Source organism: Gorilla gorilla, chromosome 18, assembly GCF_029281585.2.
Source record: "Gorilla gorilla gorilla isolate KB3781 chromosome 18, NHGRI_mGorGor1-v2.1_pri, whole genome shotgun sequence".
Classification (NCBI taxonomy): Eukaryota; Metazoa; Chordata; class Mammalia; order Primates; family Hominidae; genus Gorilla; species Gorilla gorilla.
This window is the reverse complement of record NC_073242.2, coordinates 84939189-84965175: the sequence shown is the minus strand read 5'-3', so window position 1 is coordinate 84965175 and position 25987 is coordinate 84939189. Positions and strand designations below refer to the sequence as shown.

The 25987-nt window shown below is 46.9% G+C and overlaps 1 protein-coding gene across 2 annotated transcripts in view; it reads left to right on the top strand.

The window, feature by feature from the left end:
- The first annotated feature begins 12571 nt into the window (after positions 1-12571).
- CES1 (carboxylesterase 1) overlaps positions 12572-25987 on the top strand; it is a 30092-nt gene continuing 16676 nt past the window's right edge. The window contains exons 1-6 of one of the 2 annotated variants that reach the window (XM_055364289.2): positions 12572-12865; positions 16868-17072; positions 19541-19685; positions 22149-22282; positions 24312-24465; positions 25361-25468. In XM_055364289.2, the coding sequence (XP_055220264.2) occupies positions 12814-12865; positions 16868-17072; positions 19541-19685; positions 22149-22282; positions 24312-24465; positions 25361-25468 (798 nt within the window). In that variant the 5' untranslated portion in view covers positions 12572-12813. Of the gene's footprint in view, positions 12866-16864; positions 17073-19540; positions 19686-22148; positions 22283-24311; positions 24466-25360; positions 25469-25987 lie in introns of both variants that reach the window. The other variant, XM_055364288.2, reaches the window with a different exon arrangement.

Below are 25987 nucleotides of genomic sequence, written 5' to 3'. Positions count from 1 at the left end.
ATGTCACGGGTTTGAGCTGGGTCTCTTCTCTGGCTCAGAGAGATGTGTGGGTGACGGGGTATCCTCAGCCATGGAAAGCTGCCATCATCCAGAATCAAAAACCTAGAAGTCAAATTCTAGGCATCAAGGGTCAGATTAGCAATGCCAAGAAGAAATGAAGCTTCCCTGGTGGGGTCGAGATGAATCTGTCATTCAATAAATCTATACTGGCTGGGCAGGGTGGCTCATGGCTGTAATCCCAGCAGTTTGGGAGGCTGAGGCACGTGGATCACTTAAGGTCAGGAGTTCAAGACCAGCTTGGCCAACATGGTGAAACCCTGCCTCTACTAAAAAAATACAAAAATTAGCCGGTCTTGGTGGCGTGTGCCTGTAGTCCCAGCTACTCGGGAGGCTGAGGTGGGAGAGTCACTTGAACCCGGGAGGTGGAGGTTGCAGGGAGCAGAGGCCACACCATTGTACTCCAGACCAGGTGACAGAGCGAGAATCCTTCTCAGAAAAAAAAAGATAAGATAATAATAATAAAAACATAAAAAATAAATCTACACTGAGCATCTGATATATACCAGGCGTATCCCCACTAGGGATATAGCAGTGAACAAAACATGGCTGCTACCAAAGAGTGAGCAAACAGACATTAAGCAAACATTCACGCCAGTGGATATCTCATAACGGAGGGAACCTAAGTGAGATTAAAGTCTTAGGAGGCTCTCTCTGGAGAAATAGCATTCACATTAAGAAAGGACAAATCAAAGTTAGTCACAGGGTAGGGAGAATGTTAAATACCATCATTCAAAGGATGCACTCTTACTTTGTATAGCCACATAATCCATATTATATCCATATAATTCACCAGGGTAATTAGTTTTTCTTCGTGATTGCTTCAAGATTACATAAGATGCATACAATAGGAGGGTTTCTGAGATGCCAGTAACTCATCTGGGTGAGAGATCTCCAACTCAGTGCCCGAATCAGACCCCCTGAAGTGTTTCGTTTGGCTCACACGACGTTAAACGTGTTTTGGAATTTGTTGCCAGCAAATTTTAAATTAGGAAAATTTCACATTAAATGCCATATTTCCAGCTTCTTCAGGAAACAACAATAACAAGAAAACCCAGAAGATACTGTTACCGAGCTGCATTCCCACATGATAACCAGCACTTCTGGTGGTCCATACAACCTTTTATGCAAATTACAAGGTGCCCCTTCCTCAAAACCTTCTACAGACATCTTCCAGGAAACTGCCATGGATAAATATCTGCATTTATGATGCAAATGACACCTTCTCTAAAGTGTTACCCTTCTGCAGTGTACTACCTGTGCAACTGTCCTCAGCAAAGATAGAGTAATCTGCAGGAACTGAGTGGTGGCTGCCCCCTTTACAGAGGCATAAGTTCTCAACATGCCACAGTCCACACCATACCCCTGTGTGCTGTGCCTGGTCTATTTTACTCACTGATATTACCCAACCTCTGAAGGTGTTTAAGTTTGGACCCATGACCTCTCATTTCATAGTGAACCTCAGAGAGGTGAAACGATTCACCCAAGATCACTCAGCAAATATGCAGTGTGAGCAAGTTAGCAGTAAGTCAAAACCAGGCCTTAAGGCTCTTTTCACTTCAGAGCAGGACTCTTACTGCCATGCAGCTACCTCTCTCATCAGATGGTCCAAAGCATTCGGTTGTCTCTGGATTAAGTGGTTGTGGGAGGGGTGGATCAGAGATGCTCTGGGCCATTTTATGGCTCTAGGCCGTGAAAGCAAGCTGGAAACTGAATTGCCTCTGCAGCTGCAGAAGACTAATTTCTATATTGATATTTGGAAAAACTAACAGCTAGAAAACACCACTCAACTCATTTTTAAAAATACGATCATATTAAATGACATTACACGCATCATTTATATATTGCTCGCAGTGCCAGCATCCTCAAATGTGTTTCTAATTTTGGTAGATATCTTGCTAGGGGGAGCACATTTCTAAGTTATCCAGATATAGGGCCCTCTTTCCTTCTCTTTCTGTCCACATGCAATCAGATGCTTTGTGGAGTTAAAGTTGACATTTATTTAAATGCCACTTGGTGTCTGTTTTTTCCCCCTTTAATTTAGAGTTTTCTATCTGGAATGTAAGTAAAATAATCACTTGGAGGGTTTTTCCAAAATACCAATGGCCAGGCCACTAGCCAGTCAATCGGAAGCAAAATCTCCTTGGATGGGACCTAGAAGTATTTTCAGTTTTCTGGCATTTTAATGAACACCCCGATTAAGAACCACTGGGTCTTAAGAGTGTGGCATATGTATTTTTCAAGTTCCTAGAGGCTCTCCAAAACAACAAAAAAACCTGCTTTATTCTCTGCCTGGTGTTGATGTGTCACAGTTTCTTTAGCCATTAGTCTTATCCTGGATATTTATGGTCATAATTTGATGAGCAACATTGGGAATGACTTCTTTTTTTTTTTTTTTTTTGTTTTGAGACAGAGTCTCACTCTTTCTCCCAGGCTGGAGTGTAATGGCGCGATCTCTGCTCACCGCAACCTCCACCCCAGTATTTTTACTTTTAAATATTATTTATGGCATCCAGATTTGCATAAGATGGACTGGGTCAATGGCCATGCCCTTTATAAGTCAATATTTTTGAGTTCTACAAATTCACTTTCCTAAAGCGCCAAATCACATCCTACTCACCAGCAAGACAGGTACACATCATTTTCACAATCACTTCTAATTTTCCACCATTGTAAAAAAAATAAAATATTTAACCACTTTCTTATTGTAAAATAAACAATTTACTTTTCCAGGACCCACTGCCTCCCCCTCTCCCCTCTCCCCTTTTTTTTTTAACAATCTTGAACCCTATCCATTAAATTAAATCAAAGCAAAACTTCAGGGACAAACTACGTCGGTCTTCACCTGTGAATTTCCTGATGTCCAGTAGAGGGCAGCATTATCACAAAGGAAAAACGCTTCCCTCTATTCCGAGGCTCGTGAGATGCTGGTGGTGTGACATCGCAGAACTTGGACTGACAATAAGACCATGCCAAATAGTTAAATTATATACAAGCCAATACAATATAGTGTTATCCATTCCATCTGTAACATTTGGAAAGAGGAAAAGGTAGAATCCACTCCCTGAAATGTCTGACTGAAAAGACTAAACTCACTAGCAGAACAGAGGTTGGAGCCAGCAGTTTTTCCCTTTTCCACTTCCTGGACTTTCCCATTAAGTCTCCAGGAGCCTACCTCAGAGGGACATAAGGGATTTCCTCTCCTTGGACCAACTCAGTCCAGATTACCCCAGGGTAGAGCTGCAGGGGAGGGTGGGAAGCGGGCTCAGGCCCTGCACCTGGGTAGATGCCCCACCTGGTGCTGCCCCAGGTAATGCATCTACCAGATGAGCCTCCCTTCCCCCAGCAGGGACAGATCCCACTCAGTCCTGCCCCGTATGCTCTGCTAAAAGTTTGTATCGAGAGTGTGCCTCATTATTCCCAAGGACGGGAAGGGCTGGGGAGAAAAAAACCTACCTTGCCGCTTGATTGTCTCAAAATACAAGCAAATTCATTGCAAAGAGCTCGCTGTGCTCCATGAATGGGGTGGAGCTCAAGTCTGAAATTAAAGGATGGGTAGGAAGGGGGATGGCCAGCCACAGCGTGGTGGAAGTGTGACCCTGAACAATGGGGGCAAGGGGGCCAGCCCACAGGCAGCAGGGCTGGTGTTGGCAAGGTTGCTGGAGCACACTGTGGGTGCCTGGAGGACAGCTTTTCTACCTTGACGTTTAGGAAGCAGACTTCTCTCTTTATAGGAAGATAATGCCATAAAATATCTATCTATCTATCTGTCTGTCTGTCTGTCTGTCTATCTATCTACCTACCTATCTATTATCTATCATCTATCAATTATCTATCATCTATCTATTGTTTATCTAATCTATTTATTTCATTTATTACATTTATTTATGTAATTGTGTTTCAAGCTCTATTTACCTCCTGAACTTTTCATGTGAGAGAACAGAACTCTGGCTGATACCTTCGGTATTTTTAGAAGGATTGGTACACTTTGATTCTTATTCATCACTATATAATTCCTCCGTTAGTTTCACTGCATGCAACAATTGAGTTATAGAAGCACATTTCTGAAAATAAGTTATTCAATGGGAAAAATGGACTGTTGATGGCCAATTAGTAATATGAAGGCAGGGACAAACTTGTCCACCATCATGAGAGCTTGTTTGGTGGCCAGGCATTGACTTCATCAAGAGTCATCATTACTGCAGCCATTACATGAGCTTTGGGAAACTTCTTCCTTTTGACACTCAGATCTCTGGACAGAAATCATCTTATGTTGACATCTGGCAAGGACCTTCCGATATTCTGTTGTAATTAGGTGGTTGGAGTTCCTGGGGTCAGCCCAGTTCTAGGAGTGGCAGAGGCAAAGAGCCTCCAGGAAACTTTGGCCTTGGGGTGGAGCTAAAAAGGGGAGAGGTGCACTCCCCATGGGCATAAGTGGGGGTTACCTACACCCCAACTTTTACAGGTATCCAATACCCCTAAACCCAGAGAGTCTTTTCTGTCTCTATTCTGATTGCATAGGTGCATGGTGGTGTCTTTCTCTCCATGAGTTAACGTCTCCTTTTTCTGTTCTAAAACTAGTTATCGTCATTCTGTTGGCCTCTCAGTGTCCAAAATGCTGTCATTTCTTCTTTCACAGTTTGTCAATGTGGGTTTGTAGCTTTAAAAACTTTATTTCACTGTTTTTTTAAGGATAATTGGAGGGGGGAAATAAAAAATTTTGGATCCCTCTTCTTTTACAGGAAGTGGTAAACCATTTTTCCTTTACACAAACATTTAAAAACAATTTTTTCTACCTTTCTGACAGCTACATTGCATCCCATAGTATAATACTCAATAAATTATTTAACTGTCTACTATTGTCAGCCATTCGAATGATTTCCTATTTTGTACTATTGTCAACTTCACTGAGGTGACCACCTGATACATATATCTTTGGGCTCATTCAGAATTATTCCTAGAGAATAGTGCTTTAAAATAAAGGTTTTATCATTATTTAGGTGTGGCAGGCCCACTGATCAGATGTCAGCCATTGAAAAAGCAATTTGGGCTGGGCATGCTGGCCCACATCTATAATCCCAGCACTTTGGGAGGCCAAGGTGGATGGATTATCTGAGGTCAGGAGTTCGAGACCAGCCTGACCAACATGGTGAAACCCTGTCTCTACTAAAAATACAAAAAAAAAAAAAATAGCTGGTGGTGGGTGCCTATAATCCCAGCTATTCAGGAGCCTGAGGAAGGAGAATCACTTGAACCTGGGAGACAGAGGTTGCAGTGAGCCGAGATTGTGCCATTGCACTCCAGGCTGGGCAACAGAGCGAGACTCTGTCTCAAAAAAAAAAAAAAAAAAAAAAAGAAAGAAAAGAAAGAAAGAAAGAATAAGTAGCTTGCTACTCACAGATCCCAAGACAAGACAAGGGGGCACTCCATGCCATGGGAGCAGGAGGCTGCACAGACAACGCTGGAGTCCATCAGAAGGTGGTGGTGATGGGGATGTGGCAAAAGGTGTTCCTGTGGTTTCCCTGGGAAGGAAGAGGTGAGGCAGGGTGAGCAGGTTTAGGAGTGGTTAGTTTGAACAATTTCAGGGGGCTCTGCAGCATTGGGGCTGTTCCATCTGGTACCTAGCTCTGGGGTGATTAGGGTGCGAGGCTATTAGTTCAGAGTGGGAGAGCCCCATAAAGGAGGTGGTTGGGGATGTGGGCTCTGGATCAGTGAGTTTATGTATGAAGGCACACTAAGAGACAAGTGGCTTATATCTCTAGCAATTGGCTAACCATGGGAGGAGCAGTCCCTCTAGGAGCAAAGCCCTGCATGTCAAAGTGTCAGAATGGAGAAAATAAAGAACATGGTTAATAAAAAATAGCTGGGGCAAAAGGGATGCCTTTTTGAAATGTTAGGATAGATTTTGCCAAATTGCCCCCAAGAAAGCTTGAACTAATTGATCTCTCACATCACTGGTGAAAGTTCCTTGTTTTCTATATTGTTGCCACTAGGCACTACCGCCAAAAGAATAGTGGTAAAACTCTTTGCAAATTCAATAAATGCCATTTGGGTATCTGGTTTGAATTTGCGTGTCTTGGTGTGTGTGCTATTCATCTGGGAAAATGGTATTTTGTGGATGTGAAGACCCCTTGGAACCTGATTGGTGGGATGGAGGGGGATTGTGGACTGTACCCACCCCGATGTGGTCCTGGCCTCCATAGAAGTACAGCTATGTGGGAAGTTTCAGAGGACTACAACCTTCCCATCTCAGCTGTGACCCAGCCCACGAAGGATTCTAGAGATTTTGTCCCTTGCATGACCTTCTAAAGTGAGAACACGGAGCCAACACCAGTAGATCCTGAGATTTGGGCAGACCTTTGTGCAGTCCAGCTTTTTGGAGAAGCTTATGTCATTTATGCTTGCTGAGTCCTGTGTAAGCCCCAAAGCCAAGCTTTCACAAGCTAGGACTTAGGCACCTTTGAAAAGGAGAATTTTATCTTCCACCTTCCCGAAGAGTGTGTAGGAGGTTCCCCTTGAGAGTAACCACTGGTCCCTCCAGATGGCTTGGCTGCTTCTGCCAGGCTCTACTTTCAGAAATGCCCTTCATTGTGCAATTCTCAGAATTAAAGCCTTTCAGTGTCTCTTCATTGTCCAGGGATGAAGTCTGTTCTCCTTGGCTTGGCGTTGAAGCTGTCTGTCCTACATTCACCCTTCTAGTCCAACTGGCCTCCCCAAGAAGCCCCTGAATCTGCCTTGTTCCAATGCTAATTTCTTCTCTGCCTCCCCAAATTTTGCCCATCTCTCAATACCTGGTACCATGAAGAGTCATCACAGCTTTGGGCATTAACATATATGAATATTGATAGTACTCAGGGCAAGAAAACACACAGAACATGCATCTCTATGGAGGCCACTCTATTCACCTGGATGCTTATAATGTAATCTATAGTTTGAGTTTACAGGGCTCTTTCCAGATTATAATTCAATCTTCACTTTTCTGTGTCTAAATTTTTACATTGCTTTCTGAATCATCTTTTTTCCCATTTTATTCTTAACAGGCTAAAGGAAGGCTTAATAGAGTAGCCCTAATGAATAGGATCTGGGTTTATAATCAGGCTTTTGTGATTTGAATCAAAGAAATGCAAAAACTTAGTGTTTATCAGAGTGTGGTGCACTTATTCCTGGAGTTATGCAAGATCATTTTAGATGGCGCCCAAACTAGAAACCACTTATAGAATGGTTGTTTATTTATTTTGCTGTGTATTAGCAAAAAGAACCCCTTACTATCAAGTCCATGGTTTAATGGATATTACCTGTGACAAGGATTGCTGGCAGTCTGTTAAAATCTGTCCCACCTTCCTTGGTACACAGCCAGATTACATTTTCCAGCCTTGGTTGCAATTAGATTGAACATGTGAATAAGTTCTCACCAATGTCCTCTGAGTGGGAGTGGAGAGTGCCACAGCCAGGCCTGGCCCATACAAATGCTCCATGGTCACACTTCTGCTCCTGCCTCTTCCAGGTGACAGGCAATTGACACCTATGGCAACTTTAGAAACCATAAGTGAAGGAAGGCAAAGCCACCATAGCCTAGATCAGGACTGAGTAAACTACAGCCTGAGGGCCAAATCTGGCTTACTGTCTTTTTAAAAATAAAGTTTTATTGAAGCACAGCCATGCCCATTTGCATAGGTATTGTTTATGGGCCGCCTTACTACCACAGCAGTTGCCACAGACAGCCCATGGCCTGCAAAGCCCAAAGTACTTACTATCTGGCCCTTTATAGAGAAAGTTTGCCAATACCCTAATTTCGATCTCTGAATGACCATATGGAGGACAGCCACCTTGTGGACCTGAACAACACTCTAGTCCTTTACATAATTGAAAAATAAGCCGTTGAAATTCTGGGCCTATTTGCTACCATAGTTTACCCTACTCTCACTAATAATTCTTGCTCAGCAGTCACAGGGTGATTGCCTGATGAATGTACATGGCCCGATTTCGGGTTGTTTGAGCCATTGAGGGTGACTAGTTATGCCCATGGGAGCACAGCTCCTTCCTCTATGACCCATGACCAGGCCAAAATTTCTTCCAGATGCTCTGACCAGTTAGTCCTAGGACCTGATTGACCCCAGGGAGTCTGACCCCTAAGTATAACACAGCATCGTGGTCCTGGGAAGGTGTAAACATAATACAATTTCTGCCCATTGAACCGAATGTTAACAGGAAGATGTTCCCTGAAGCAGAAGAAAATGACCTTGGTGACTATGATCCTTGCCAAAGGTAGGTACCCTTGCCTTGTCACCTACCTGGTGGTCATGACGGCGATCAAGGCTGGCCCTGCTTTCATGTAACTAACTGGCCTTCAATGGTTCACTTTTCCCATTGAGTGACTTTTTTCAGTTATACACTTCTGTAAACTAGAAGTGTTTTTACTGGCTTTTCTTTATGTAAGTTTTTATTTTTACCATCGTTTTAATTTAAAAAATGCAGTCACACATTTTCCATGCATACCTCTAATTTATGGCAGGTTATACAGGTCTTGCAGTTATGGAAATGGTATAAAGTCTCCTTTTTGAGTGAGCATGTTAAAGTAAAAAGAGTGCTTCATTTAAAGAAAACTGTTCATAGAAGTACAGACGATATGCTGATGAGGCAAAAAACCATGATATTAGTGTGAGAATAAGTGAGGTTCCAGAAACACTGCATATGCCCATGCTGCAGTGGAGAATGTCGTATAATCCAGGATTCATAGAGTGTGGAGCCACGGTGAAGGGTGCATGAGAGAGCCCCTCCCCCAGAGCCACCCCCTGCCTTTCCACAAGGAATTCCCAAATGTCACCCAGTGGATGTCACCCAGAAGTGGAGACTTCTGTCTCCCAGTTCAGTGTTCTCCACCACAAAATCTGCACCTGATCAATCCCATAGTTCAGAGACAAAGCTGAGTGAGGGGCCCAGCAGGACATGGGCTTGGTGCGCCCAATGCCTGCTCTAATACGAGCTTTCCATATATCTGCTGAGTAAACTGATGGAGGTGGAGAGGTTTGGGGGAGTTCATTTGAAGCCCCCAGATATGCCCCCTCTCCCAAGTCCTACCCCCTGCTTAGAAGTTAAGGCCAGTTCCTCGGATTTTACTTTCCACATCATATAGTTCCACATGGGAAACCAGAGGGTGTTCCCCAGGGAAAACAATAATATCCCCCCCGCCCCCCACCAACCAACTGCCACTTAAACAAGAGACATATTGCTTACAGCTGAAGTGTTGCAGGGGAGTTATATGTATTAAGCAAAAATTAGATCTATTGTAAGGCTTGGTAGGCTCCAGCCTCTCCCATCACAATCTGCAGAGTCATCATGAAGCAGAAAAAGGTGTCAGAGGCTGCAGCCAGACCCAGGCAAAACCTAGGAGTGGCCAAAAAATTCTGTTTGCACAATTGGCTGGTGTCACAAGCGGGCATGTGATTGAGCAGTGGTTCAGGAGAAGAACTAATCCTTATCTTTTATATTTTGTGAACACAGCACCACAAAATCTTCATAAGCCAAGAGCCAGGGCTGTTTCCCAGGTTGCAAAGGTCAGCTGACTAGGGCAACAGGGCAGGATGGTTAACAGGCATGCGCATGCGTGCACATGTGTGTGCGTGTGTGTGTTGTGCTGAGTGAGTGGGACTAGCCTTGCTTTCTATTTAGGAGGACCACCCAGATTGTCCCTTGTGGATAGAGATAGGGATGCTTTTTATTAGCATGCAGTTTATCAGCCAGATTTCTGTCCTGGATAAAAGTAAGGGAGGAACCCTAAAGCTCAGGTCAACCTTTGTAGAGTCAGTTAGCTCTGGGGACTGATTCTCATGCTGTCAGAGCATCCTCATTCCCATCACAGAATGCCCCTCACCAGCCTGCACGTGGCTAGAATGAGTGCTAATGAGCATGCCTTTTTGAATTTGGGTCTCCAGAAGCTTCATTTCAGCTACAACTCATGGCCTTGGGCAAGAATCCATCAGCAGCTCTGGGACTGTCATGTGATTTATGGCTGCTGGTTGCCCAATCTTTCCTGATGTCAATAGTGGTCTGGCCTGGACAAGGGCAGGCTTGCCAAGTGACATTGGGAAAGTAGAACATAGCTCCCCAGGTACCTGGTACCTGGCTCCCATCTTTGTCCCTTCCTTCCTTCCTTCCTCTCTCTCTCTTTCTTTCTTTCTTTGTCTCTCTCTGTCTTTCTTCTTCTTCTTTCTTCCCTCCTTCTCCTTCTTCTCCTTCCTTTCTCCTTATTCTTGTAGAGATAGGGTCTTACTATGTTTCCCAGGTTGGTCTTGAACTCCTCTCTCAAGCAATCCCCCCACCTTGGCCTCCCAAAGTGCTAGGATTACCGAGCGGGAAGGGTTGCCACAGTGCCCAGCCTCCCCTGGCTATTTCTATCCCTTCAGCCCTACCATGCTCAGCCTGGGTCAATGAGCTGACAAGGCAATTTGCCTTAGATAAGGCTACTGATTAGAATATCTTCCTGATGTATAAAAGCAAGAGAAATGGCTGCCAGCCACTCTGTGCTGGAAGGCAGAAGCCTCAAGTTCTGGTTCTGACTTTGCCATTGAGTCGCTGTGTGACCTTAGGCAATCCCTCCCCATCTCTGGGCCTTAGTTTCTTTTGGGAATAAATAACAGAATTGAGTTGAGCCTATGTATTAGTCTACTTAGGCTGCCAGAAGAAAATATCACAGACTGGGTGGCTTGAACAACAGAAATCAATTTAAGATTGTGAGACAGCATTAATCTCACGGGGTTATTTTGAGAACTGAGATCCTGCATGCAAAAGTCTCGGCATAGTGTTTGCCACACAGTAAGCTCTCAGTAAATATTTGTCAATGAATGTATGAAGAAATAAAAGTGGAAAATGCAAATAAGTAAAACACTGACAAGATTACAGCCAGGAAATGGCTGTTGTAATTCTAATTAGATATATAGACTTCCAGTATTTTCCTATGCAAATAAAGACATATGTTACTACCAAAACGGGACCATATTATACCTATCTAGATTTTCAAAAATATTTCATTATTTTATTGAAATATAAGTCACATGTCATAAAGTTTACCTTTTTAAAGTGTACAATCTAGTGGTTTTTAGTATATTCCCAAAGTTGCACTAACATCATCACAATTTAATCCCAGGACATTTTTACCACCCCCAAGATAAAATTCATGCCCATTAGCAGTTATTCCGCATTCTCATCCCTTTCCCCTTCCCCAGACCCTGTCAAACACTTTCTGTCTCCGTGGATTTGACTATTCTGGAAATTACACATAAAAAGCATCATACGACATGTGGCCTTTTGTGGCTGGCTTCTTTCCTTTACCATAATGATTTCCAGATTCATCCACATTGTAGCATGTTCTTCTTATGGCTGGATGATATGCCTCTGCACGCATACACCACACTTTATTTACACATTCATCAGGTCATGGACATGCGGGTTGTGCCCACTTTTTGACTAGGATGAATGACACTGCTCTTTGTGTACAAGCTTTTGTGTGGACATGCTTTCAGTTCTCTTCGGTAGACACCTAGGAGGGGAATTGCTGGGTCATATGGAAACTCTGTGTTGAACTTTTTGAGGAACTGCCTACACTGCGCAACAGTTTATAACCTGTTATTTTCTCCTTTCACAACGCATCCTGTCTTCATTGTTAATACATAGCTGTGCACATCACTATTTTGAGTGAATACATCGTATTTCCTTAGCCAGCGGTACCACAGTGTGTTTAGTGAATTCCCTATTGTTGGACATTTAATAATCCCATGAAAGAGGCTTTGAGTGACTTCCTTGTGTCCCCAGCAGCTTGTAAATGACAGTTTTCCAGGTGTGCCCACAGCACTCTGTATCCCCTTAATTTGGTGATTTCACATTGCCTTGACATCACCCCTACTGCTCCTCCACCCCATCTGTCTTGTCTACAATGGTGAGACCCTTGAGAAGCTGAACCATGTCTTGAATTGGTCTTTGTATCCATTATACATGGCCAGGTGCCAAGCATTTTGGTAAATGTTCACAAAATGGATGGGTACTTGGATGGATGGATGATTACAGCCAGGGACTATGGGGGGACGGAGTTCATTTTTACATTCTGTCCAAAAATCCCTGCTTTGGAAAGTAGTGAGTTCTCTGACACCGATGGTGTGTGACAGGAGGCTGGGCCAGTTGGCAGGATATTGTGAAGCTAATTCAGGCCTCAGAAAGGGGACTCGATGAAATTTAAGGTCGCTTCCAAGCTTGAGAGCCTGGAAAGCTATGAAAACACAAGCCCTGGGAGCTGAGATATGTCCTAACTTACCCAGCTGAGCTGTGAGGTGTGAGTGGCTCTAACATTTTCCAGTTGTTTCTGAGGACCTCAGATCAAAGCTTCCCTTTGCCTAAAAGCATCTGCCTGCTGGTGTGGGCCCTTGGGGGCCGTCACAGTGCACTGAGGTTAGAGTCCTGCAAGGGTGAACCGTTATGTAACAAGTAGTTGGACAAGTTTACAGCTCTCTGTAATCTGAGAGTAGAGTCCAGACTGGTTTGGTGAAAGAGGGTAAACTGTGGGTGGGCGTGGCTTGAGGCCCCACTAGAAGCCCAGGGAGATCTGAGGAAAGGGAGGGCTTTTCTGATCTCTCCCAATTAGAGGATTAGGCAATTGGCAGCGCAGGGCGGTAACTCTGGGCGGGGCTGGGCTCCAGGGCTGGACAGCACAGTCCGTCTGAGCTGCACGGAGACCTCGCAGGCCCCGGGAACTGTCGCCCTTCCACGATGTGGCTCCGTGCCTTTATCCTGGCCACTCTCTCTGCTTCCGCGGCTTGGGGTGAGTCCTTCTGAAATCAAATATGCGGGGCACTTTTTGAAATCCCTGTACTGGGCCGAGGTGGGCGCAGATGCGTAGAAAGGCAAAGACACAACAGGTCCGGCTCTGCGGCGGGGCACGACTTCCATATTAGGACTTGGACTTGGAGCAGCTGAGCCCGGCCAGCCTGGCCCGCGCGGAGACGCAGGGAGGGTGAACATCCTGAGATCGCCCTGTACTGCTCGCCCAAATGCAGGCCGACAGCCGGCCCACCTCAGGCCGCACACACGAGAAATTTGGGCAGCTCAGTTTGCTGTCCCTTAATTAGTCCCCTTACGGCTGGATAACGGAGAGCGGCTCAACATAATATTAAGAGCATCGACTCTGGAGCCAGAGTGCGTGGGTTCGAGTCCCCGCTGGGCGCTTCCTCGCTGTGTGTCCTCAGGCAAGGGACTGAGCTATTCCGTGCTTGGGTTACCCCCTCTCTGAAACAGAGGTGGCAGTGCTGCCTACCTCACTGGGCTTTGGTGAGGAGGAAATGGGTGGTTGTTTCTAAAGCACTCTTGGCAGCGCCTGGTATGTAGAAAGCACGAAAAAGGGGTGGATAAATAAAGGCATTGTTTAAAAATGTAGTGTATGAATAGAAAATTTGAGCTGTGGTCAGGCAACTATATCAGGACCTCTTGCCATTAAAAAGACAGTTTCTTACTCATGTTCTCAACAGGAGGGGGACACCAGTGCGCGGGGCACAAGGGGAAGCAGCAGAGCCTGGGGAGGGGACAGGGGGGATCTGAGGCCAAGGGGCTTTTACTGTGGCTTCCAAGGATAGAAGAGGAAAGGCAGGGCAGGCACGCTGAGGACTGGCAAGTTGGGATACTTCAGGGGCTCTGGGGCACAGGGACTGTTCCTAATTGTTTTGTACCTAGCCCTGGCATGATTAGGGCAGGTGGGTAGTGGCCAGGGCATGGCAACCCGATCAAAGAGGCGGTTGGGGTGTGGGCTCCGGGGTGGCTGGACCCTGGGAGGGAGAGTTTCTCCAAGGTCAACAAGGCCTCAGATGCCAGAGTATCAGAATACAGAAAACAAAACAGATGGTACATAGAGGGGTGCAGCGAGGGACCTCGAAATACCCCTGTGCCATTTTATAGACAGAGAAACTGAGACTCACACAGGGAAATGTACTTGCTCAGGGTCAACCCGAAAATCATGCCTAGGTCTGTCTCTGGGTCCTGAATCCTGACAGCCCAGCCCCGTCTGCATCCTGTCTTCCTTCTGGCAGCCTGACACTGTGAGAGCTCTGGAACTGTGGGGAAGGGCAGAGGAAGAGAGGAAGCCTATTTGGAACTGAATGTTCCTTTACCTCTGGTTACTCCTGGCAATGCCATCCATTTCCTTCCTTAGGAAGACCATACAGGCTGCCTCCACTTCCTCAGTTTCCTCTTCTGTAAAATGGGCATGTTGATGCCTACCCAGCAAGGCTTATTTGAAGATTAATTTAAAATACTGGAATGTATGCCTGGCACATAGTAGGTGCCCACCATGTTCATGCTTCATATAACATCAGCAGCAACTGCTCTTGTTCTCACACTTGTTTCTGTCTCCCCCCATTCACCCACTTTTTCACCCTTGGCAATCTGGCTGCCATCCACCTCATCCTGTTGAAGGGAATCCCTGAGCTGAGCATGACCAGCCTAGTGGTTTCTTCTCTGCCTCGACCCTCCTCCAACTCCCTGAAGTCCTCAGCAATCTTAGCTGGTTCCTCACCCTCTTGCTCCCTGGGCTTCAAAGACATGGGAACGTTCTCTCTCCCCTACTCTGATGGATCTTTGGTCTTGGCCATAGTGGTCCCTGTGTTTGACCTTTGTTTTTTTTCTCTTCCCTCTCACACTGGCATCTTCAATGAAGCCATACACATCCACCGTATGTACCCTCACAGTCCAGGAGACGATTCTGCCCTGCTCCCTCACCAGGCTTCCTTCCAGCTTTGAAGTGCGCTCATCCTGTGGCATCATCTTGCCTGGATATCCCACGGACATCTCCACCGAGCCTGTGTAAACAGGGATCAAGCATTACAAGCCAGCTCTTTGGTCTTCTTTCCCTTCCATTTCTCCCACCTCTGGTCAGGGACCAAGTCTTTTCTTTTCCTTTCTTTTCTTTCCCTCCCTCCCTCACTCCCACTTGCCTGCCTTCCTGCCTGCCTGCCTGCCTGCCTGCCTTCCTCCCTTCCTTCCTTCTTTCCTTCCTTCCTTCCGTCCTTCTGTCTTTCCTTTCCTTCTTTCCTTCTTCTCTCTCTCTGGAGGAGCCAGGATTACAGGCACATGCTACCACACCCAGCTAATTTTTGTATTTTCAGTAGAGAGGGGGTTTCACCATGTTGGCCAGGCTGGTCTTGAACTCCTGACCTCAAATGATCTGCCTGCCTTGGCCTCCCAAAGTGCTGGGATTACAGGTGAGCCACTGTGCCTGGTCTCCAAGTCTTTCAAAATACCTTTTAGACATCATCATATTTCTACATATTTTTTTCTTTTTTTATTTAAAATTTTAAAATAATTAAGATGGGGGGGGAGGATTTCAGGTGAAGACCAGAAATCCCATACAGTGCTGAAAAGGTGGAAATCACCAAGAAAACAGGCCACATGTAATGCCACCACCCATTGCTGTGTCGATAAACATGCTTCCAAGGAAGTTCATCTCAGTATTATTTGTAATTAGCAACAACAACAAAAGAAAAGAAGCTAAATATTGACATTGCAGGGTTGGCTATTAATAAGATGAGACATGGATGCTGTTGTGTAACTGGGCTTTCCATAACGGGTTTCCATTGTGATTGGATATTCCCCTTTAAGACCAAAGCTGAATTGTTCTGTTCTGTTCTAGCCCCACACTTTGAGGGAGGTGTTGACGTCTTGTCTGTATCCAAAGCAGAGCAGCTGGGAGGACAAGAGGCTGGAAATCATTTCCTAGGAGGGAAGCTCAGACAAACTGAGGTGACTGGAGCCAGATAGGACCTGAGGGGTGGGCAGCAAGATCAAGTGTCTGAAAGGCCACAGGCTGCAGATCAGATCAGGCCAGTATAGTCCCATGACAGGTAGAACCAGAACTGATGCGGAGGCTGTGGGAAATGAATTTCAGCTCAGTGAGGAAACACTGTCCGTGCTGCAAGAATGGAGCAGACCTGCCCAGGGCCACCAGAAGAATCTTCCTTGACCTGATCACATCCTTTACCTGGAACGGTTCCTGCTGCTTATTTGTCCATTAAAGAAAACTCAAGCGCTTAGCCTGGCATTCTAAGCCCTCCCTGACATGTGCGGTCTCATTCCAGGAATATTTTCCACTCCCCCACAGACTCCACCTGGTGCATGTGGGCCATGCCCCCTTCCCCAGGCAGGCTCTGCATTCTGCTGCTCTGAGCCTCAGCAAATTCCCTTCTCTCTGCTGTGTACCACTCCCTGCTTCTCATCTCCCCTCATTCAGTCCTCCCCTGCCGCAAGTCCCAGCTCCTCCATGATGCCCACAATCAGAAGGCCTTGCCCCCTCTTCTAATTCCTAGACTGCCTTATGGGTACCTCTCCCAGGACACGGCCACTTCCTTCCCAGCTGTAGCCCCAGGTGTATATGTGACCCTTCCCTATAATGGTCAGTGCTTGTGAGAATATGGGACACCCCTTTTTCATCCTCTCATCCAGCATGCGGCTCAGTGCCAGGATTCTAATGGATAACTGTTTCCAGAGACTTCTAAGGGGGAAGCTAAATGTCTTGTTCTTTCCTAGTAGCTCTCCTTCTTGCATTTATTTTTAGCTGGATGTTTTTATGCCTCCAATTCTAATTTGCCCCTTAAACCAGCTCAATGGGTTAGGGAGGACATTGATCGTCATCCTTATTGTACATCAAGAGAAACTGAGGCCTAGAGGGTTTAGGTGACTTATTTAAGGTCACTCACTTAGAAAGCGGCAAACTCCACATGGAATCCGGGTCCAGCCTTTTGCCTCTGATGCATCCTGATTTCTTCTCCATGTCCAGCAGGGCATCCGTCCTCACCACCTGTGGTGGACACCGTGCATGGCAAAGTGCTGGGGAAGTTCGTCAGCTTAGAAGGATTTGCACAGCCAGTGGCCATTTTCCTGGGAATCCCTTTTGCCAAGCCGCCTCTTGGACCCCTGAGGTTTACTCCACCGCAGCCTGCAGAACCGTGGAGCTTTGTGAAGAATGCCACCTCGTACCCTCCTATGTAAGCTGCGGCATGTGTCCTTGGGGATGTTCACCTCAAAGTGATGCAGGAAGGAGTCAAGGCAGTCCCCTGATGGGCTGATCCTTTGCTCTGGAATCCTTAAGATCATTGTAGATCCTTAAGAACATTCCAGAACTCTCACAGCATTCTGGAGTCCATTATTTAACACATGTTTATTGAGCACCTGCTGTGTGCCAGGCGTGTTCTGGGTTCTTGGGATCCATTAGTGAAAAAGCAAAGATCCCTAGGTTCATGGAGCATGCATTCTAGCAGGGGGAGACAGATAAGAACAATATGCAAATTACTCCGTGGATTATGTGATATGATAGAACAGGAAAAGTGCCTTGGAAACAAAGAAGCAGTTAAGCAGGTGAGGGAGATCAGAAGGAAGGATCCCATGACTTCTGCTGTCTTGAATTTTGACATAGTAGGGGAGAGGAGTGGGCCAGGAGGTGTGTGGGTGGCAAGTGTACTGAGGTGTCCACTCGGCAAGTGCTCAACTCTCAGGTGTGCCTATTCCTGAGGAGAACAATGGAAGGTGTGTCCATTCACCCTGGCCAAGCTGGGAAGAAAAGCCCAAAGGTTCTAATTGGCCTCACCATCACTCCCCAGGGTAGGAAGGACCCTACAGACATCAGAGCAGACCCTGCTCATCTCGGCAGCCAGGTGTTCGGAGGCTTTCCAGCAGCCCACCACTGGCCGCCTTCTTTTCTTCCCTTTTTTAAAAAATAATATTTACTGTTTTTATTTTCTGAGTGCAAATGTAATATATACTTATTACAGAAAATTTAGGAAATACAGAGAAAGAAAAGTAAGAAAATTAAGATCACATACAATATTCCACCACCCAGAGAGAACAACTATCAATATTTTAGATGGTAAAGTATTATGACGTAATATATTGTTTGTATTCCACTTTCTTTGCCTGTTGCTATACTTTCTTTCTTTAAAAGGGAATGCTATATTGAGATAATTTGGATGCCTGCTTTGCTCATTTATAAGTATATCATGAGCATAATTCCATGCCATTAAATAGCACAGCCTGGTATTAAAAGCTGCATTACATTGGGTATTGAACCATAATTAATTTCCCCAAGCTTTTATTTGGGGTCATTAAGTTATATATGATGTTTTTAATAATATAACATCATGAATGTGAAACATTTATACACATTCATGAACAGTTTAGGATAACTTCTCAGAAATGACATTTCTGAGTCAAAGAGTATATATCTCTTGTTTGATTTCCCTCCCAAAATATTCCAACTACACTCCTCCCATTGATGTATGAACATCTCCATTTGGCAGACTCTTGGCAATGCTTGGGATTATTAAAAATATTTTTGGCTATTGTACAGGCAAAATAATAATAACAATACCAGCAATATTATTTTCCTCTTTAATTTGCATTTATCTGAAGACCAGTGAGTTCTTTTTTCCTTTCTTCACATTGGAATGTCTTATTATTATTATTATTATTATTATTGTTATTCCTCTTGCACTTGGTGATCTTAGGAAAATTTCCCAGGATGGAATCAAGAAGTCATCTTTGCTGGCTCTGATTCTGTCACTTGAGAGCTGTGTCATCCCAGAGCCTGAATGCCTCAGTTTCCTCATGTACCTAGTGGGGGTGGTGAGGCCTGCCTTCTGGTACTTTGAGATCTGGGACTGTTGCTTATAATATACTTGTGTATAAGCACCACATGGCATGGATCTACCTGGCTGTGTAACCCTGGTCAGGTTCTCTAACCTGCCTAGGCTTCAGTTTTCTCATCTGTAAAATGGAGATAATAGAACCTACCTAATGGGACTAGTCTGAGGCTTAAATGAGTTAATATACAAAAGGTACTTAAAACAGTGCCTGGAACACTGGGAGAACTAAATAACTATTACCAGTGTTCATCTATGTTGTATCCTTGAGATCTTTCATCAGGGCAACACAACAGCAACTGCCTGGGAGAGGCAGATGGTAGAATCTTGGCATGTCACGGCTGCAAGACTCATGTAGAAATCACTCCGCTCATTTAGACCTGGCAGATTGGGACCCAGAGTGTAAAAGGAATTCACCCAAGGTCACCCCATAAATGCATGGGAGAGACAAAACTAGAGCACAATTCTCCTGATGTTGTCCCACAAAGATTTCACCCCTGAGCTATTGTGAGAAATGTCACCTCCCAGGGAGGATCAGTGTATTGGTGGTCTCCCCTCCTTGATGCTGGGAGTTCCAAAGGCTCTGGAAAGGGAAGAGGTGTGAAGCCCTTCTCACTCTGCTTGGTCTTAGGAGACCTTAGTGAGTCCCAGCGCCCCCACCTGAAGCCCCTGATAGCCTCCTACCCACTACAATGTCGTGAGTCTGTAAATATCAAGTCCATTTCCAGGCTTAAACCTCCCAGTCCAAGGCGCTGCCCTAGAACACACCTCGCTTAGATCTGGCTGAACTTCAGGGGTTCTTCTTTCCCCCTCCCCAGGTGCACCCAAGATCCCAAGGCGGGGCAGTTACTCTCAGAGCTATTTACAAACCGAAAGGAGAACATTCCTCTCAAGCTTTCTGAAGACTGTCTTTACCTCAATATTTACACTCCTGCTGACTTGACCAAGAAAAACAGGCTGCCGGTAAGTTGTGGGACCCCCTGGTCAAGGTGTGTCAGCGCCAGTACCCCGCATCTTCTGGGGCAGACCAGAAGGGGGTGAAGGCAGCTTGAGGAGGGAGCTGCACAGGCCAGGATTGTTTCAGAGACCCCAGGGCCTCCACAGGAAACACTGGTTTTCCACACATCAGTTTACCCTCGTGACATAGGCATTCTGGGGGAGTTTGTTTTGCATCTTTAATGAACATCTCAATTGTTCCAAGCTCCCTCAGGCTAATAGAAGGATGAGAATGATTACTTTTAGTTACTAGATTAAAAATCTGATACCAAGATTGGGTAAGACATGATTTTCAATGTTAGTGGTGGAAGGAACTTAGAGAAAAGCCAACACCCCAACTCTTCCTTTTCAGATAGAGAAACTGAGGCCCAGACAGGGAAGGGGAGGTCACCCAGTAGGGTAGTTTTGGCTCAAGTCTTCTGATCTTCACATCAGTGCTTTTGACATGGAGTAGGGCATTGAGCTTGTATGTGGCCTTTCTCCAGCACAGCAACATTCATCTGGGGTAACTTTCACTGTCCAGGTACGGATGTTGGGGGCGGAGCCTGGACAATCCCAGAAGCTCTTCCTTTTGCCTTTGGCCAAATAGCTGGGATTTCTTTTTGTACCTAATTTCCCTCCCTAATTGTCTTGGCAAAGGCTGATTACCCAGTGAGTCAGAATTTCCCAAATAAATGAAGGGCAGGACATGGGGCAGCCCGCCAGCTGCAGGTTGGAGGGTGGGGAGGGTCTGCTGGCAAAGGAGGCACCCAGGGTGAAAAAACAAGGGGTGTTGTGTCTAGCCAGTCTCCCAGGGGCACCGTGGCATGGTGCCTAGGAGTGGGGGAGCAGGTCTGCGAACGTGGGACTAGAAGTTGGCCCTACATGTGCTTTGTGAGACACAGGAAGTGGGAGAAAGGTTTACTCATTCATTCATTCATTCATTCATTCATTCATTCTTCTGTTGTGTACTCAGTGCCCCATATACACAGTTAGACCTGGGGCTTCAGGGAAAGGAGGAACATGAATCCACTCCACACAGCCCCTGCCTTCAAGGATCTTGCCTTCTGGGCTGTAGAGACATATCCTCCCTTCAGCACTTTATTGCAGGCCAGCCCTCAGGCTCAGTCTTCACACAAAGATGAATGCACACTCAATCCCTCCCCAGGAGGCAGGCAGGGATTAGAGTTGTGGGAGAAACAAGGGCTCTGGGAACCTGGAGGCAGGAGAACCTCCAGGAATGGCCACAGGCTCTAGAACTACACGGTCTGGGTTTAAATCCTGGTTCTGCTTTTGACTAGCTGAGAGACTTGGGAGTTTCTTAACTTCTCTAAGCCTCTGTTTCCTCAAAATGGGAATCATCACATATGATCCGTCAAGGGTGACCACTAAGCAAGATCTCAGTCCCTGGCTAAAAAGGCAGAGGCAGGCTCATACCCCTGCCCTAACAGTGGACTCACTGCACTGTGGCCGGTGCCTGCAGTGTGCTGGGCAGCTCAACATGTGGACTCTGGAGGCAGACTGCCTGGGTTAAAGTCCTGCTGCTACCACTTTTGAGTTGTAGGACCTTGGGCAGGTTAAGTGCCTCCATTTTCCCACCTGGAAAATGGGACATTATTAGTACCTACCCAATGTATAGTTTATTTTACTGTGCTTAGAACAGCACTTGGGGCATAGTTTATGTTACGAGTTCTTTTATATTTCATGAATAATATTATTACAATATTATTATTTTAGCCACTCTCACTTCTTCCCCACTATGTGGACTTTTAAAATGCAAGAATCATGCATGAGGAATTGTATCCACTCTCATCCTCCGGTATTAGCAGAGTCCCTGGCACATGCTAAGTTCTCGACAGTGTTAGTCCATTGACTGAAGGCATCCTGAAGAGGGTGGGTTTTAGGCTGGGTTCTGCAGGGTGGATAGGATTTGGGGATGCGGAGGCGTAAGGAGGCATTTGAGGAAGAGACACCATCACAGGCATGTGTGCTTCTTGAGACAATCATTCATGCACAGAGAAGTTTACTTCACCATGAAAGAGTTAACTGAGATGAAGCTGAGATACAAGGGCTGCCCCATGGGTACACTGAGTGCATGAATAGTCCAGGCTTGAGGGTGATGGGAGTGAGGGGGAGAAGAGGGCATCCTTAGCCTTTGCTATGCCCATGATGATGTTCTCAGCATCAAGAGCCTTTCGGGGAGGAGGCACTGGAGGCTGGGTAGAAAGGAAGGGACAGCCAGGGTATGTGCAGTAGGGTGGTGGCTTGGGTCCCAGTTGGGAGAATTATGCAGGAGAGAGATTGCCTTTTGCAAAGTTGCTGGGAGCTGGTGAACTTTGGATAGCATCCTCCTTCAGTTGTAACGAACAGGTAGGTCACCAAACAAGACATCTTCTGAGTGCTCCCTGGCTCTGTGTCCTGTAACTGGTATGTTGCTTCCTCTCTGCCCAGGTGATGGTGTGGATCCATGGAGGGGGGCTGATGGTGGGTGCAGCATCAACCTATGATGGGCTGGCCCTTGCTGCCCATGAAAACGTGGTGGTGGTGACCATTCAATATCGCCTGGGCATCTGGGGATTCTTCAGGTAAGAAATTGGACTCTCCTCACTGCACTTTGGCCCCCAGAACGAGGATGCTAGGACCCAGCTCTGGTCATGCCAGCCCTCAGGGGAGCTTAGCTAGGTTCCACAGTAAGGCATCCAAGCCCCTTCATAATTGGACACTACCTACCCTCTCACTACCCAGCCACTCATCCACTTGCCTCTGAGCTTTTGCATGTGCTGTTCCGTCTGCCTGGAATGCTTATTCTATCCGAAGAACACCTCTTCATCCTGCAAGACCCAGCCCCCAGTTACCTCCACTGAAAGACTCATCTCCTCTTCACCTATGTTTCTCCAGCACATTGCATTTCTCTGTCATGACACTTAGCAGGCAGCCCAGCAGGTGAAGGTTGACACATCTGACTTCTCATGGAAAGGAGGGAAGGGGCAGAGTCACAGAGGGAGCTCAGGGCATGTTGTGGATGAAGGAATGGGGGCTGCAGATGGTGGGGTGTGGGAGCATCTGACCCCTTCCTGTAGGAGTGTTGGGACCCACTCACCCCATTTTCTGCTTGAAATTTGGCAAGCGCGGGAAGCAAGGATGGAGTCTTCCCATCAGGTCTCCATGGGGACAGGAGTCAGATCTCCTTCAAGGCGCAACTGCTATGAACCTTTTCTAAGGTTCTCCTCCATCCATGCCAGTCAGGTTTCTTCCTGAACACGCCACTCAGTTGGTCTCATTGCGGTCATCAATGACCTCCCCCTGCTCTCCACCCAACCTCTCAGGACCTCCCAGCAGCAGCAGATGGCCGCTCAGCCTCTGTGACATGCTTCCTTCTCAGCCCCTTTCCTGGTCCCCCCTCTTCCCTGTCCACAGGCCTCTCTTGTCTCCCTCTCCCTCCTTACTAATTCCCAGTGATCCCAGGGAGCAGCCAGAGCCCCTGTTTCCAGCCCACCTCACCTTTGAAGCCCACAGGCATCACTCACTGCCTCCTCCCCACCCCTGGCTGTCTAAAGGGCGCCCTACTCTTCCCAGGGACAAGCTGAATCCTTGACTCCCACTGCCCCTCCCCAACAGAGACCCCCTCCTCCTCTCACCGCACCTCCACTCAGCTGCTGCTGCCCCATCCTCCCGTGGGATCAGGAGAAGGCCTTGTGGGCAGCCCGGACTGTCTCTTTTCTCACAACCCTCTTGGCTCCGCCTTCAGAATCCACTCAGAGTCCACTACTTTGCACCTCCTCCCTGGCTCCTAGCCCAGCGAAAGCTCTCTGTCTGTCACCTTGATTATCATCTTTAACACTTTCAGATCCCTGCCACTTTTATACTAAAGCTGAGTTGCACAGTAGCCAGAGTGATCACTTAACTCATGCATTGAATCATGCGATGCCTCTGCACAAAACCCTGCAGGGGCTTCCCATGCTCCTTACCATGACAGCCGAAGTTCTTGCCAGGCCCCAGGGCCCTCTCTAGCTGCTCCTCCTGACCTACACTTTCTTTCACTGGGCCCCAGGCCCTTTGCACTTGCTTTTTCTTCTGCCTGGAATTCCTTTCTTTGGATATTTACAAGGTTCATGTGCTCATTGTGCTTGTTTTATGAAGGTCTTTGCCTCCAAAACCTCAAATGTCACTGCCTCCAAAAGGCATTCCCTGGTTGGGATCTGAAATGGCACCCCCTGTCCCACTCCTGTTTTTTTCCTTACTCCATTGTATTTACCTCAGTGCACTTTGACTACCTGACATCATTATATTCTCTCTATGTATCTGTTTATCTGCTTGTGATCTGTAGTGGGAATTCAGTGTCATCACAGGTTTTGCCTGTTTTGCTCTCAGGTGTGCTCTAGCTCATAAGACAGCGTCAGGCATACAGTAGATGCTCAGTAAATAGTTGCCAGTTGAGTGAATGTAGAACCGTACATCACCACAATGCTGTACTAATGAAAGCAGGGTCTCAGAGATGCTGAAGCCCAGCCTTATTCTTAAGGGTTCACTGAGAACCCCTAGCCCCATCTGTGGTCCTGAAGGTCCTGCATGACATCTCTGCTCCCCACCCTCAACCTACTCTCTTCCTCACAGCACAGGGGATGAACACAGCCCGGGGAACTGGGGTCACCTGGACCAGCTGGCTGCCCTGCGCTGGGTCCAGGACAACATTGCCAGCTTTGGAGGGAACCCAGGCTCTGTGACCATCTTTGGAGAGTCAGCGGGAGGAGAAAGTGTCTCTGTTCTTGTGAGTTTTCCTGGCACCGGGCCCAACCCCACGCTTGATGTGATGCAGATGAGACCTCTTGGACACCTGTCAATCCAGCTATGGATACCTCTGATTACAATACCTGGATTCAGGACTGTCCCTACTCACAGCCCAGCATCAGGGGGTAGAAAGCTAAAGACCAGCTCTCCTTGGCCCCCAGGAAGCTCAGAGCTCAGCTTAGTGTCCCGGGGCCATACGAATCTCCAGTTGCAGCCTGCAATGGTGGCATTCTCCTCTTCCCGCTTGGTTGAGCTCTTTCTCTCTCTCTCTCTCTCTCTTTCTCTCTCTCCTTCCCACTCATTTTAACATAAGGACTCACATCCCTTCTCTTGGGAAGTAGGAATAGGCATAAATTATGAGTAAGGGCAGGCAGAGAGAAGAGGTGGACAGAGGTCATTGTTTGGCTAAACCAGACCTACATGTGGAGGGGACATGGACATTGAGCAGGCTGGGAATTCCTCTGGGGTGGTCTGATGGCTGGTCCATGCCCAAGAAGGAGGCAACAGTCTTTGTGACTGTGTGGTCCAGTGGGCTAGAGGAGGCAGGCAGAGGAAGGAGGGATGGAGCCGAGGATAGGGAGGGATGGGGCAGGAGTTGTGGGTCATAGACACAACCTCGGGTGTGAGGGGTCCTGCTGGGATTGGGGATTGGGTTCAGGAGACACTGGGGGATCTGGGATGAAAACCCAGATGAGAGGTGCAGGGAGCTGTAGGAAGACTTCCGCCTGCCTGGAGGTGGGCAGAGGGTCAGCCCACTACTGGATTCCTCAGTCCTGTGTTGGTTTTATAGTGGAGTAGATCTAGCCTGGAAGAGCGAGTGAGTCACTGTCCCCACTCCTGAGCATGAACTCTCCTCCCCTCCACTCTACTGTCAGGTTTTGTCTCCATTGGCCAAGAACCTCTTCCACCGGGCCATTTCTGAGAGTGGCGTGGCCCTCACTTCTGTTCTGGTGAAGAAAGGTGATGTCAAGCCATTGGCTAAGGTAGGTCTCCGGCTGGTACCTCTCCAGCTGGACACCCACACCCCCTTGGCTCTATGCTCCTGAATCCTCAGGGGTCTCTCTTGTGGTCGGTTGTAGCTAATGTTCTCCTAGAATCACTGAGGCACCAATGGCTGAGCAGGAAGGGCAAGGAGACACCTTGATCAGCGTCCCAGTTTCACAGCCCGGCAAACCGACACAGGGTTTGGAAGGGATTTGCCAAGGGCAGCAGGTGATCAGGGCAGAGCTGGGACTCCAGCTCATGGCCCTAGCAGCCAGTACAGTGCCCTGTCTGTGACCACACTCCTCCTATGTGCCAGGGCCTGGTGCCATGTTGGACAGTGATGGTGTCTTGTGTCTCTCAGGGTCTGCCTAATGGCCGGTAAATGGAACAACCAGGATTTGAAAGCAGACAAGGAAATTCAGGATTCCATGTTCTCTATCCCAGCTCCACCTCACGTTTCTTGACACATTCAGCTTGAGATGATTATGTCCATTTCAATGGAGATAAGGTAGCAGAGA